At 38.7% G+C, this 13,077-nt stretch overlaps 4 protein-coding genes across 8 annotated transcripts in view; all 4 read right to left on the bottom strand.

Annotated features, from left to right (window-relative positions):
* The window catches only part of LOC104745567 (protein DA1-related 3-like), a 3,830-nt gene extending 1,082 nt beyond the window's left edge, over positions 1-2,748 (bottom strand). Inside the window, exons 1-10 of one of the 3 annotated variants that reach the window (XM_010466856.2) lie at positions 2,508-2,748; positions 2,164-2,390; positions 1,925-2,045; positions 1,791-1,817; positions 1,552-1,653; positions 1,245-1,457; positions 1,106-1,168; positions 895-1,016; positions 755-813; positions 39-670 (exon numbers count right to left, since the gene is read on the bottom strand). In XM_010466856.2, the coding sequence (XP_010465158.1) occupies positions 306-670; positions 755-813; positions 895-1,016; positions 1,106-1,168; positions 1,245-1,457; positions 1,552-1,653; positions 1,791-1,817; positions 1,925-2,045; positions 2,164-2,390; positions 2,508-2,546 (1,338 nt within the window). In that variant the 5' untranslated portion in view covers positions 2,547-2,748 and the 3' untranslated portion in view covers positions 39-305. Of the gene's footprint in view, positions 1-38; positions 671-754; positions 814-894; positions 1,017-1,105; positions 1,169-1,244; positions 1,458-1,551; positions 1,654-1,790; positions 1,818-1,924; positions 2,046-2,163; positions 2,412-2,507 lie in introns of all 3 variants that reach the window. The other 2 variants (XM_010466847.2, XM_019239112.1) reach the window with 2 other exon arrangements.
* LOC104745559 (protein DA1-related 3-like) lies at positions 3,387-5,999 on the bottom strand. The gene is made up of 9 exons (XM_010466835.2): positions 5,721-5,999; positions 5,297-5,595; positions 5,104-5,203; positions 4,910-4,987; positions 4,682-4,801; positions 4,358-4,570; positions 4,211-4,273; positions 3,955-4,129; positions 3,387-3,868 (listed from the first exon to the last, which is right to left on the bottom strand). Exons 1-9 carry the CDS (start codon positions 5,757-5,759, stop codon positions 3,513-3,515), a joined length of 1,443 nt encoding a protein of 480 aa, XP_010465137.1. The 5' UTR covers positions 5,760-5,999; the 3' UTR covers positions 3,387-3,512.
* Positions 6,717-8,945, bottom strand: LOC104745578 (pentatricopeptide repeat-containing protein At5g66631-like). The gene has a single exon (XM_010466868.2). It carries the CDS (start codon positions 8,910-8,912, stop codon positions 6,912-6,914), a length of 2,001 nt encoding a protein of 666 aa, XP_010465170.1. The 5' UTR covers positions 8,913-8,945; the 3' UTR covers positions 6,717-6,911.
* Positions 9,080-13,002, bottom strand: LOC104745588 (protein DA1-related 6-like). 3 transcript variants are annotated; one of them, XM_010466877.2, is made up of 12 exons: positions 12,774-13,002; positions 12,441-12,501; positions 12,037-12,122; positions 11,115-11,899; positions 10,891-11,023; positions 10,731-10,799; positions 10,547-10,645; positions 10,219-10,431; positions 10,067-10,129; positions 9,862-9,980; positions 9,721-9,779; positions 9,080-9,626 (listed from the first exon to the last, which is right to left on the bottom strand). In XM_010466877.2, the coding sequence occupies exons 3-12, from the start codon at positions 12,076-12,078 to the stop codon at positions 9,304-9,306; spliced, it is 1,905 nt and encodes a 634-aa protein (XP_010465179.1). In that variant the 5' UTR covers positions 12,079-12,122; positions 12,441-12,501; positions 12,774-13,002; the 3' UTR covers positions 9,080-9,303. The 3 variants fall into 3 exon arrangements, with proteins under 3 accessions (XP_010465179.1, XP_010465185.1, XP_019094661.1); XM_010466883.2 differs by lacking the exon at positions 12,441-12,501; XM_019239116.1 differs by lacking the exon at positions 12,774-13,002 and having other exon boundaries at positions 12,441-12,748.

Genomic DNA, 13,077 nt, shown 5'->3' on the forward strand with positions numbered 1-13,077 from the left:
ACATGTGTGCCTCTCTCGATAAACCCTAGAGGCGCAACCTTTTCTTTTCCCAGTTGCGTTCTATTTATGTGCTTCAAGAACCCTACGCTCCTCATGCTTGGGCTTCCCTTTGATAACAAGGCCCATGTCACTTCTCTTATGAGCTCGAAGCCCACATGGCCTTTTTCTCTCTGCAACCACTCTTCAACACTAGTTTCTTGTGTCACAAGAGACGTTTTTCTTACACATACTCATCTGTTATATTCTGTATCAACTCTTGTGTCACACACTTCCTCTGTTGCCGTCTGCATCAACATAGCTCGAGTCTAACAACCAGTTACAACCACGCCTTCAATACTAACGATCTTTTTCAGGGTATCCTCAAGGTTGTAATTATTTGAGGCCATCATCTTGTTAACTTTCTTGAACCCTTCACCGTAGACTGGTGATTCATCTGTTTCTATCTGATACTTGAAAAACTCCACGAGCTTCTTCTCATATCCAGATGGCGCACGTTTCTTTGATGTGGTTATAGCTGTAGGATTTCGGGAATAAGAAGAAGAAGCTGTTGATGCATCTGCTGCTGCTACTACTACTACGTCTGGAGTGGCGTATGTCTGAGGCTCCAACCACATATGGCCTAAGACTTGGCATAATCCTTCTTCGAGTACATTGTTTAGCTTTTTATAACCTGTGACCAAAACAAAATGACTTTGAGATCCTCTCCTCAATTCTCATCTCTACTTCATTTCCACTTTTGAGCAGTAGGACATACCGTTGAGTCTAAGCCACGCATGCATCATCTCATGAGCCAAGATATACCCAGTCAGGACCCTGTAAGTGAAAAAGGGATTTGATTGATTCTAACGGCGCAAGAAGAGAGTATTCAGATGGGGAGATGATGAGTTAGGGTACCTTGGAAGTCCATATAAGATGAGAATTGCAGTGACCTCGCTCTTGCCTATAACCTTTTGAGATTTCCAAACCATGTCTGAAATTAGCTGATTGTTAGGCCCCATCTTTCGCCATTTTGTGACCTGTTATATATAAATGTGGAACAGAGTTAAATTCCAATTTAGTTTCAGTTCTCTCAAAGTATCTTCTTGATCTTAATTAAATATCTTACACTTTTGACCGTCTGCTCTTCAGACAGGCAAATACCTCTAGTAACCATCCCATAATGATTGTCCTGCTTGTGTTGAAAGTTACAACACATATGAGTGAAAGAGATGAGCAAGTTTCAGTTTAGAAAACAATGTACTCACAATCTTCTCTTCTTTTTCAGCTATGTTCAGAACTTCTTTCTCTACTAAAAAAACAGGAAACTCTTTGTGGATCTTCCTGTTTAAGCCTTCGAAGAATTCACGGATTTCCAAATGTAAATAATGACATTCAACAGTATCCATTACAGCGCATTCCATACATTCTCGACAAAGCCATCGACCATCTGGAAGCATTACATACTTTGTCCCATAAGACTGCAAAGAACCATTACAAAGTCAAATACTACTACTACAAGCCAAGGCTTTCTTTAATTTCCACTATTACTTAGACCAATCAATAAGAGTATACCTCTAATCTTTCACAGCTGCAACACTTGGCAGTTCCGTCATCGTCATGACCAGGGCAGTATATCTCCTTCCAGAACGGATGAGCATGGAACTCTCTTTTAATCTGACAGAAAAATTAATTAGACAGTTACAATTACATCCACAAGTCTTGTATACATACTACGTACGTACTGTCTGTCATATAAACGTATTAAGTCTTAAACTTTGCTTTCATTTCATAGGACTCAATTGTTTGCTTACCTTCTTATTACAGACATAACATGGAATCTACAGGTTGAACATGAGAAAACAAAATTATAAACATTAAAGTGTCAAAGGAGGAATTTAATCAAAGTATATAGCAATCAATTTCAAAGTTGTATATGTTTTAAAACCTTGTTCGTAGCAATTGGCAATTGTTGAGAATGAAGGATAAAACACGGAGGATGCCAAGGAACATCAAAGGCATCAAACTTTATTCCACCTTCAATCGCAGAGTTGCAACCACGGCATATGCTACAAGTGAATGTAAATAAATTAAAGAACACATGCAAAAGCCTAAATACACAACACAATTGCATAATTAGTTAAGCACATATGTAATTAAGGTTTTTTTTTTTTTTTAAATTTTTACCTAGGAGGAGGATTCATATCTTTCTCATCCACATGATCTTTGGAAGGCTTAACTTGTCTCTCATCCTCCACATGATCATCCACTTGCTTAGTTTTGCCTTTTTGCTTTGACTTTTCTAATCTTCTCTTCTCCTCCTCTTGCTTCAAACTTTCTTGCTTTGCCTTAGCAATCTCAATCTCAATCTGTTCACGTGCCCTGCCATCTTCGTTTCCATGCCGTGAAATTTCCTTGGTGGTTTTGCGATCATCCTGACAGGTTTCAGATCAAAATGGACTAGCGAGACTCTTTATATCAACTTATAAAACTTAGATAATCATCATGAGAAAACAAACAAGTCTAATAACCTTGGATGGATCATGTTTGGACCGGGAGAAGAGCCACATACTGATCTGAAACTTACTTTCTTCACCAGTCTGATATGAGTCCTCAGTGATGACGTTTTATCATCTATAGGGTGAGAAAGGAAGAATACACATATGAGCTCTGTCTTTGGATGGATCAGGAATACCAAAAGCTCTGTCTTTGGCGTTAGATGGACACTTCGAAACAGTTTAAATGACATTTCTCAGCGAGAAGAGAGAGAGGGAGTGTGTGTGTGTGTGTTGTGTGACTAGTGTGGTTCAGCTGCTCCAGCCATGTGGCGGAAGCCCATTGTGACATCGACATTTCCCGCTCTTTTAAAACGTTGTCGTTTCTTTTATGTTTTTTACAATAACCAAAGGAATAGTCTAATTTAAAACGAGCAAATATACAGAAAACAAAAAGAAAAAACTTTTATCGTGCCTCACGAAATTCTTCTGAAATAGGATTCTCAAGTTCAAACACATTTCCACTAACATGACTAGAAAATCCAAAACTATGATATTTTAATTTTTCTTCATTTGAAAATGGTAAATATTAGTAGGGTTGATCAAGTATGGACAAATATGATAGAATAAAAGTGTTTGATTTTTCAAAGATGAAGAACTAATATAAAAATTACAACCATTCAATACTTAAAGAAAACGCCAAGATTTTTCTTAAGGTGCACTAAAATCTTATATACACCTAAGAGGTTAACCGTTGACGTCTCTGTGTGATGCGACTGTTTATTATTTTATTTACGGTGAATAATAGTGACAACGAATATTTTTTAGACGCTTATAAATGATAATACAAATTGTATATATCACAAATTCAACAACATACATCATAAAAACCACACATATATATATATACAGGCTATGTTTATATGAAGGCAAAACATAAACATTGATGGTGCCAAACAGCACCAAAGGCATTAAAGATGACGAAGATCCGCACAGTGTTGCTGTCTGTATATTATTGGTATGATATAATTAAGGCCTAATTCAAAACTTGGAATCTGGTGTAGCCTTGGAAACGCTAACGATCTCTTTCAGGGTACCCTTAAGGCTGTAGTTATTTGAAACCATCATCTGATAAACTTGTTTGAATCCGTGACCGTAGACCGGTGAATCATCTTCTTTGATCTGATATATGCAAAACTCTACGAACTTCTTCTCAAAATCAGACCACTCGTCACTTTTCTTTGACGTGGTAACGGCTGGAGGAGCTGGGGAAGAAGAAGAAGAAGCTACAGAAGCAGCAGCAGCATCAGTAGAGGCAAATGTCCGAGACTCCAACCACCTGAGGCCTAATGCTTGGCATAATCCTTCTTCAAGCTCTAACTTAAGATTCTTATAACCTGTGATCAAAACCAAAAAATGAGGTCTCTCCATGTCTCTTGGTGATCATAATATAATCATCGTTAATATATATATATATACGTACCGTTGAGTCTAAGCCAAGCATGCATCATCTCGTGAGCCAAGATGTATCCTGTTAGTAACCTAGGAAATCCATATAAGATGAGAATCCCGGTCACCTCGCATCCAGTCACCCTTTGAGTCTCTGTAACCATCTCTGTTAGCTGGTTGTTCGGTCCAATCCTTGGCCTTCTTTTTATCTGTACATGTGGAACCAAATTAAGTGAAAAAAAAATCCCGGTTAGAACGTGATATATTAATATGAACCAGTTCATTCTTACACTAGTGACAGGTTGCTCTTCGGACATGCAAAGACCTCTGGTTACAGCTGCACGATGATAGTCCTGTTTTGTGTTGAAATAATACATGAGACAGAGAAAAGGATGGAGTTACAAAAGTGAGGGATGATATGTGATTTTTCTACTCACAATCTTCTCTTCTTCCTCAGCTTTATTCAACGCTTGTTTCTCTACCAGAAGAAGAGGAAACTCTTTATCAACCTTGAAGAACAAGCCTTCAAAGAATTCTCGGATTTCAACATGTAATTCATGGCACTCATCAGTATCCATAACCGCGTATTCCATACATTCACGACACAGCCATCGACCATCTGCAAGCATTACATACTTGGTTCCAAAAGACTGCAAATTATAAAGAAAGAACCATTATATATATTGCAAGTCAACAAACCGGAGAGAGGGTTCTATATTATATATTGAAAAAGTCGTAAAACCCAAAATTTTGAGAAGGACCTCTTCTAATCTTTCACAGCTGCAACACTTGGCAGTTCCATCATTGTCATGACAAGGACAGTATTTTTTTTTCCAGAACGGATGCTTATTGTACTTGATACCTTCCTCAGTTGAAGGAATCTGAAAGAGTTGTTATACATGCAATATATCCATAAGTAAGAAGAGACCAACTCTGTTCACTTTACTACAAACTGTAGAAAAGCCAACTACAATGAGAAGTTGATTTACCTTTTGTTTGCAGACATAGCAGGTAGGATGACGGTGCTCCTTGTAGCAATCTACGTGAAATTTTCCTTTCTTTAAAACCTAATTAAGGAGTTATATACATCAGAAAACAGGAGTATATATATATAAATATATAATGAATGATATTATACAAAAATCAATTTGAAACTCGGAGTAATACTGATATGGTTTTAAACCTCGTGCGTAGCAATTGGTTTGTGGCAATGAAAGCAACATAGGCATTGAGGGTTTTCAGGTATTCCATCTCTAATCTCAGATTTGCCACCAATGCATATGCTACAAAAGTAAATGTAAAAACAATATTCGAATTTAGCCAAAAAAAAACCTCTAAACACACACAAATGGAGAAGCACACATGACAATACATACCTAGGAGGAGGATTCACTACATCTTCTTCAACATCATCTTTGGAATGGTTAATTTGTTCCTTACCCTTAAAAGTCTCCATACTAGTAGTATTTGGATGCTGCTGAACGTCTTGTTTAACATCCACTTGCTTGCTTATGCCTTTCTCCTTGGACTCTTCTAATATTCTCTTTCCATCCTGTTTCTGATCAGCTAGCGCCAAAGTACTTATTTCCTTTGCCCTTGTAATCTCAATCTGTTCACGTGCCCTGCGGTCTTCTTCTTCATGTAATGAAATTTTCTTGGCGGTTTCAATATCATCCTGCAGGTTTCATATCGCCAAGAAAGTTATAATTAAGTCTAGCAAAGCAAAACGGACTAGGGTTTTCAACTCAAAACCTTATATATATATAATCAAAAGCAAACACAAATCGGAATCTAATAAACCTTAGATGGATCATGTCTGAACCAGGAGAAGAACCCCATACTCTCTGAAGTCTGAAACTCACTTCTTTACCATTCAAGGGGGAAAGAAGGGGGGCCAAAGAAACACCAAATCTAGCTCTTTAATTTGCTAATTTACTCTAAATGGAAACTTCGTCACAGTTTCGATGAGATGTTTTAAGAAATTTCCAGAAATATTTATTAGAGCCACTTTGGTTTCATGTTTGAATTAATCGTGAGAGGGAGAGAGTCAAGAGTAAGAGAGAGAGATCTCAGGGTAGGGACAATAACGCACACCATTAGTGGAGGACTTTGCTTTTCGTATAAGTTTATATAAAAGGAAAGAGAAATTAAACTAATAATTTTAAAGATGGGAAAGTTTGCACATCATTTGCAGCCAGAAACATCAATCAGAATATCTTTTGTTGAGTTATCAGATTGTCAGGCTGTGTAGTAAATCAATAAAACCAGGTTAACTGTCAGTTACTTGTTTTTTTACTATTTTTGGTTTCGCATATTTGCATCACTTACTTTCTTTTGACAGATTTTTTTTTTTTTTTTTTACTTTTTGATATTTACCTATTTCACTAAAATATAGTTAGGATAATGTTTATTTTTCTTGCTAATCAAATCGTAAAAAGTTGGAGAAAGCAACAAAAAAAAAAAGATTTCACTTTCTTTTGGGTACCACTTAGATCCATCCAATTTCATTTAAGATCGTCAACGTCAATTAATAATAATATTAAATCTGGCTTATGTGCTTTTTTCAGCCTTCCAAGAATAAACTAATCCATATGGGGTAATAATATGTGAGAAAATGTTTATGTTCTTTTTCTTTTCTATATGCTTAGTGATGTGCTTTTTCACCGTATAATACTTTTGTTTCAGATATGATGATTGTTTTCTCTTTATTTTATTTCGTACCTAATCCCTGGATAATCTTTTGCAGGTTTCTCAACAAAAGATTAATCATTCTATAGTTGTAAATACTAAATTTGCTTTCACACTCATATACTATTAAATTAAAATGATTTGATAGTTCACGTGGTTTCCCATAGCGAGAGCGGCACGGTCGTATTCTTTTTGAATGATGTGATGTGATGTGTTGTGACCCTTCATTAGCAGACCCGACTCTATGGGCCTTAAAATGATCATTGGGCCCAATTAAAAAACAAAACATAGAAGAAACGTTGTTTAACTCGAACTTTTCACAACGCAGTCGCGGTACAGATCGTGGACTCGAGCGATGTCTGTAGAACTAATGGTCCACACATGACCCTTCAACGCCAAACGTAAAACGTTACTATTATTCTTGTTATTATTATTCCCTTCCTCGTACCTCTCTTCAACCGCAGCGGCCTCTTTTCGCTTCTCTTCTCTCCACAAACTCTTAACAAGCAGCTCTTTCGTCTCTTTGTCAGGCATCATATTCGAATCTTTCATGTCTTGGAACACTCTGTAAGCAAGCACTGATCTTTCGCATCTGCAGTACGCTTGAACAAGAAGCTTTAACATGTAAGGATCAGGTTCAAGACCAATCTGTCTCACCATTGAGAAAAGTCTCTCCACTGTTTGAATCTCTCCCTGCAACGCAAAGTGATACATTAAACCCGAGAACGTCTGGATATCAGGAGATACTCCTCTCAAAATCATATCCTCTAGCGTTTCTAAAGCTTCTGCGTTTCTCTTGCACTTTGTTAATGTTCTCAAGAGGGATGAGTACAACAGCATGAGGTTGAACTCCGATATCGAACAGCAGAGATCTCTGTCTTGGCGGAAAACCTTGATGGCTGCGTCCGGTTTCTTTGAAATTCCGTAGAGATCAATGATCAGCCTAATGGTGCTGAATGGTAGTTTGATCCCTTCCATTCTCACTTTCGAGATGAGCTTATCGACCAGTTCAACTTGGCCATTGCGTGCTAACATAGCCATCATTCTCTCAATCGTGTAGGCGTTGTGAGTATATCCAGGTTGAATCGCCACCCAGCAGAAGAAACTCCACGCTGTTTCAGGTGACCTGAAGTTTCTTAGCATCTTGCAGACCAATAGATTTGTCCAGACGAAGTTAGCTTCCTCCAAAGCAGTGACTGCATCAGAGCTCCACTTCTTTAACGAGTTTGCTAAAGCTTTTGGGTCCAGCCATGGCTTCAACTTCACTTGAGCTTCACTAACATCATCATTCTCTTCCTCTCCTTCGTCTTCGCTATCGCTGGGACTATCCACAGAATACATAGAAATGTCCTTGATTCTCTCATCTGGCAACATTTCTCTCAAGAACTCCTCTGTTTCTTGTTCAAAACCAGCCTCCCTCATTCGTTTCAGAGGCTCAAGCATACGTCTACTTGGAAATTTCCCATCAGCTTTCAACTCACAAAGCAGAGTCTTCACTTCACCAAACCGTTGCGCATCAACAAACGCTTCAACCAAAACCGAATAATGCTTCAGAGTCCGTGTAATCCTCATCAAAGGCAAGGTCTTGAAAACATTCATAGCTTCATCAAGATTCCCTAATTTCAAAAGATGCTCAATCATAATAGTGAATGTTCTTGAATTCGAAAGCCCTCCTTCGTTGATCATCTGATCAAAAGTACGCACAGCCTCAGAGTCTTTACCTAATCTCATGTAAACTTGCATCACAATGTTATAGGACTCAGTGCAGCAGCCTTTCTTCTCATCATCTCCTGAGCATCTATACTCGTCCCACGTCTTCAGAACAGAGTCGAAATCACCAGCAGTCGCGTATAAGTTCATGAGATTCATATAGCTGAAATGAACTTGGCCGAATTTACCAGCATTGACAACTCCAATTAGAGAGCTAAGCTCTGAAGATCGCTGAAACTTTGCAAGAACAGTGGCGAAGGCGTGAAGCGTCTCAGTCTCAAACGAAAAGTGAGTTTTTTTTTTTTGCGTAAGAGTTTTGAAGATGAACCAAGCAGAAGCCACAGATGGGGATGAGCGTAAAGCGTTCTTGACGACAAAGGAATCGAGATTACGGTGGTTTAGAAGAGAAGGAAGCGTCGTGTCTGAGGTTGTGGAGCGGAGGCTGAGACGGATAGAGTCGATGAGGGTTGCTCGGTAAAGGTAGTGCTTGACTTTGTTAGGGAATGGGTCACGGGAAAAGAATCGAATTTGATGGATGATTACGGAGTTAAAAGGCTTGACGACGACAGGGCTCGAGAAGATGAGAGAAAACATCTGAAATCACAGTGACAAATCAAAACTAGTGGTTGGGGCAAATGATCGAACACCTGGTGTGCTTTACTGAAACGACACAAGAAGTGTAAATCAGATTGCCCCAATTGCCAAAGACACAATATTGACTGTATAAAAAAACTTTTACCGGAAACTTAACAAGACAAGACTTGAAAAAACGGTTCCTTTAGTTTAATAAGCGGGAGGGGAATAAAATCCACCGCAAGAATTGAATCAAAAGGTTCCAACTTTACCGGAAAAGGAAGAAGAAAGAAACAGTTTTTAAAGCGATGGCAAGTTTGCAAAAACGTGAGTCTGTGTGGATATGTATATGTGTATACGGTATGTAACTATGAATACGGATCATATGTCGACGTGTGGGTAAATTGGCTTTTTATCTCCGGCGAAGAATCTCTTTGAGGGTATCCGGGAGGTTGGAATTTGCCACCATCTCGTTAACCTTCCTGAACCCGTCACCGTACACTGGTGATTCATCTGTCTCTATCTGATGTTTGCAAAACTCCACCAGCTTCTTCTCGAAATCAGACCACTCGCCTTTCTTTGACGCACTAGCTGGAGGAGCGCGGGAAGAAGAAGAAGAAGAAGCTGCAGCTGCACTAGCATCAACACTAGAGGCGTATCTCTCAGACTCCAACCACATGTGGCCTAACACTTGGCATATTCCTTCTTCCAAAACATTGTTCAGATTCTTGTGTCCTGTTTTCAAAAGCATAAAAACAACTTGAGACTTTCTCCCTCATGTTCTTTTGTGTATCTTAAATAATATTTGGGTATTTGACCAATTACGTACCATTGAGTCTAAGATAAGCATGCATCATCTCGTGAGCCAAGATGTATCCTGTTAGTAACCTGCGTTTGAGCATAGATTTTGATTTGAGAATATTCCGCCCAAGAGAGTGAGTACACTTAGGTGGAAGAGATGTTAAAGTACCTAGGAAGTCCATATAGGATGAGAATCGCAGTGACCTCGCACTCACGAACTACCCTTTGAGGTTCTGTAGCCATGCCTGTTAGCTTGTTGTCCAGCCCCCTGGTTGGCCCTTGTGAGACCTTTATATATGGACCAGAGTACACTCGTTATTAACTCCAATTTACTTTTTATTCTGAAGTAAGCGTTATCCAATATAAACTCTTACACTATCGACAATCTGCTCTTCAGACAGGCATATTCCTCTGATTACCACCTCATACTGATAGTCCTGCTTGTTTTGAAACTTAAAACACAAATGAGTGGCAAGAGAGAGACAGAGAGAGAAATATGAAAGTTTCAAATAAGAAATGTACTCACAATTTTCTCTTCTTTCTCAGCTTTATTCAGAGCTTGTTTCTCCACCAAAAGAAAAGGAAACACTTTGTCAATCTTCATGTTTAAGCCTTCGAAGAAATCACGCATGTCAAAGTGTAAAGGCTGGCATTCATCCGAATCCATAACGGAAGAATCCATGCATTCTAGGCATAGAAGACGACTATCACCAAGTGCTACATAGTTCATTCCCATAGGCTGCAATGAAAATTAGCCAATAATCATAAGAACTCAAACCAGTAAGCTTATAGTTACCTTCATCTCATATCAGTCCCCTTTGCCGTGTTTTGTTATGTTTGAAAAGTAAACTCACCTCTAACCTTTCGCAACTGCAACATTTGGGAGTTCCATCAGTTTCATGAGCAAGGCAGTATAATTCCTTCCAGAACGGATGTTTACCAAACTCTCTAACCTGAAAGAAAGAAAATTACATTTACATTCAAGAAGTCTCTAACCATAAATAGTACCAACAGAGAACCCAGTACTTGTATATATACCTTCCCTTTGCAGATATAGCAGTACCGCTCATAACAGGATTTGTGAAAAGTGCCTCTTGAGTTAGAAACCTAAGGGAGTTGTCAAGAATTTAACTTTTGCATCCAGAAAAACAAATGAATAACTCAAGAAGTGAATTAAGATACCAAGCAGTTTTCCTACATAGTTTTTAACCTCCTGGATGGCAATTGGTTTGTCGCAAGCATGGCAAATTAAACATTCAGGATGCCAAAGAGCACCCAAGACATTCACAGATCTTCCATGTTCGATCACAAGGTCGCAACCACCACACATGCTACAAGTGCGAGACTCATAAACAGGTCATGACATATCTATAAGTTGCAATAAAGAACACAAGAGAACTAGCAATGGACGCATAAGCTTACCTACTAGGACGATTCACCTTTGGGAGCTTTACATCTTCTTCCAGCTTTGGGGGATTTCCATCTTCTTCCACGTCATTGTTGAGTTGCTCTCTTGGACCATTCTCCTTCAAACTGTCCCAAATAATCCGCTGAACATCTTCATCCACAGGACCTCTAGTGGAAATGATGTTATTTTCTTCAACTCGAGGAGGAGACTCTACCATGTTTAGGCTCTCCTGAACCATCAGAGCATGCTGTTTATCATTCTCCACTTGATCATCTTCGAATTGCTTTCTTTTGCCTTTGTCCTTTGAACTCTCCTTAACAGCCTTAGTAAGCTGCTTATCTACATGTTGCGGAGCTCTACGAGGAATACTTTTATTATCTTCAATTCGAGTGGGATACTCTGCCATGTTCAGACTCTCCTGAACCATAAGAGCATGCTGTTTATCATTCTCCACTTGATCATCTTCAAATTTCTTTCTTTTGCCTATGTCTTTTAAACTCTCCAGAACAGTCTTAGGAAGCTGCTCGTCCTCTTCATCTCCCAACGCAGTATTGTTATTGATCTGCCTTTCTCTTTCCTCATATAGAAGACCATTTGCTACCTGCGCATCCCTTTCTAACTCTCTGGTGCGCCTACTTTCTTCTTCCTCCTCTTGCTGACGAAAACGGGATGATTCCTGAATGGCCAAATTAAATTGTTCCTCTTCATGAACGACCAAAGAAAGCTGTTTAGCTCTTTGGATGTCAGCTTCATGCACTGAAACTTGTATGACCTCATAAATTTCATCTTCAAAACGATCCTACAGGTTTTCAGACGCCAAAGCTTAAGTAAGTTTAGAAAGGGAAAAAAAAGGTCATTTCGACTTTAAACAAAACTTTTAAGCAAATTTAGACACAAGAAAGAAGAAACAAACAACCAAACATATCATAAGTTTACCTCAGAAGTAGAGGGTTTGAAGCAGGAGGGGAGGCACCGCATCTTCTGCAACCAACTTTTTCACCGATCTGGCCAACCTTTTTCCCCTGTAAGAGAATCGAGATAACATAAAAAGATTTTAACTTTTCCAAGCCAAACATGTCAAGTTTTACATCAGACAAAGGCAAAATGCCAGGACTTTGGTCAAATAAACGCAAAAACAAAAAAACTAGGGTTAAGAGAGTTTGAGAGCATAACTAGGAAACATATTAGCGATCATCTCGGCGAATTAGGACATCGACATTAGATATACAGAACAAGAAAGATACAACAACAACAGAAAGGACTAAAGCAATAAAACTATGCCTACTACTAACTAAAGCTAGAAACTGCCTTAAAGGACTAAAAACGGACCGTGATCTAACCTGAGAGGAGAAAGATATCCGAAAGAACAAGAGTCTCCAAGAGCACGACGGCACTTGAGCGCTGAAAGTGGAATGCAGAGACTTATATATAAGGATGATGATAAAAGTGGAGTTTTCACATGGAGGGGTTTTTTTTTTTTTTTTTTACTAAAAAAGTCCGAATTTTGGTTTGATGCAGACACGGTTCTCTGAATGACACATTAATGATAGGACAAAGCTTGTAACAAGGATATTCTTTTTTCAAGCCGTCGAATTTAATAAACTTACGTTTCTAAATTGAGATCGAATTTTGAAGTAATAATTAGAAGAAAAAAAAAAAAAAAAAGTCAATACTTTAACCAAACCAATCTGTGGTGAGACGAATCAGAAGAGGCCATGGCTTTTGGGTTTCGTTGCAGCCCAAAGCGGTTTCCGTTTCTTTTCCCTGTGCGGAAAGTACGCGACATCTTCCAAGAGAGTTTCCAGAAGTTTCCACAGGCCATATTGAGAGAGCGAGCTACTGTGTAACAAGAGGAATTGGTCGTTGCTTGAGACCAAAAAGAAAAAGAAAGAAAGAAGTAAGTAGGCGTGAAGAAGAAAGAGAAGAAAAACACACACACAACCTACCTTTTGGCTTTTGTGGTCCAATCTAAACGAC

Source organism: Camelina sativa, chromosome 2 (assembly GCF_000633955.1).
Source record: "Camelina sativa cultivar DH55 chromosome 2, Cs, whole genome shotgun sequence".
Classification (NCBI taxonomy): Eukaryota; Viridiplantae; Streptophyta; class Magnoliopsida; order Brassicales; family Brassicaceae; genus Camelina; species Camelina sativa.

Coding starts and splice junctions, on each gene's coding strand:
- LOC104745578 (XM_010466868.2), bottom strand. CDS start 8,912: ATGTTTTCTCTCATCTTCTCGAGCCCTGTCGTCGTCAAGCCTTTTAAC.
- LOC104745588 (XM_010466883.2), bottom strand. CDS start 12,078: ATGCGGTGCCTCCCCTCCTGCTTCAAACCCTCTACTTCTGAG. Junction 10,432..10,546: donor GCAGTTGCGAAAGGTTAGAG/GTGAGTTTACTT, acceptor TTTTCATTGCAG/CCTATGGGAATGAACTATGT. Junction 9,780..9,861: donor ATCCTATATGGACTTCCTAG/GTACTTTAACAT, acceptor GCTCAAACGCAG/GTTACTAACAGGATACATCT.
- LOC104745559 (XM_010466835.2), bottom strand. CDS start 5,759: ATGGGGTTCTTCTCCTGGTTCAGACATGATCCATCTAAG. Junction 5,204..5,296: donor GTAGTGAATCCTCCTCCTAG/GTATGTATTGTC, acceptor TTACTTTTGTAG/CATATGCATTGGTGGCAAAT. Junction 4,130..4,210: donor AAGAGCAACCTGTCACTAGT/GTAAGAATGAAC, acceptor CCACATGTACAG/ATAAAAAGAAGGCCAAGGAT.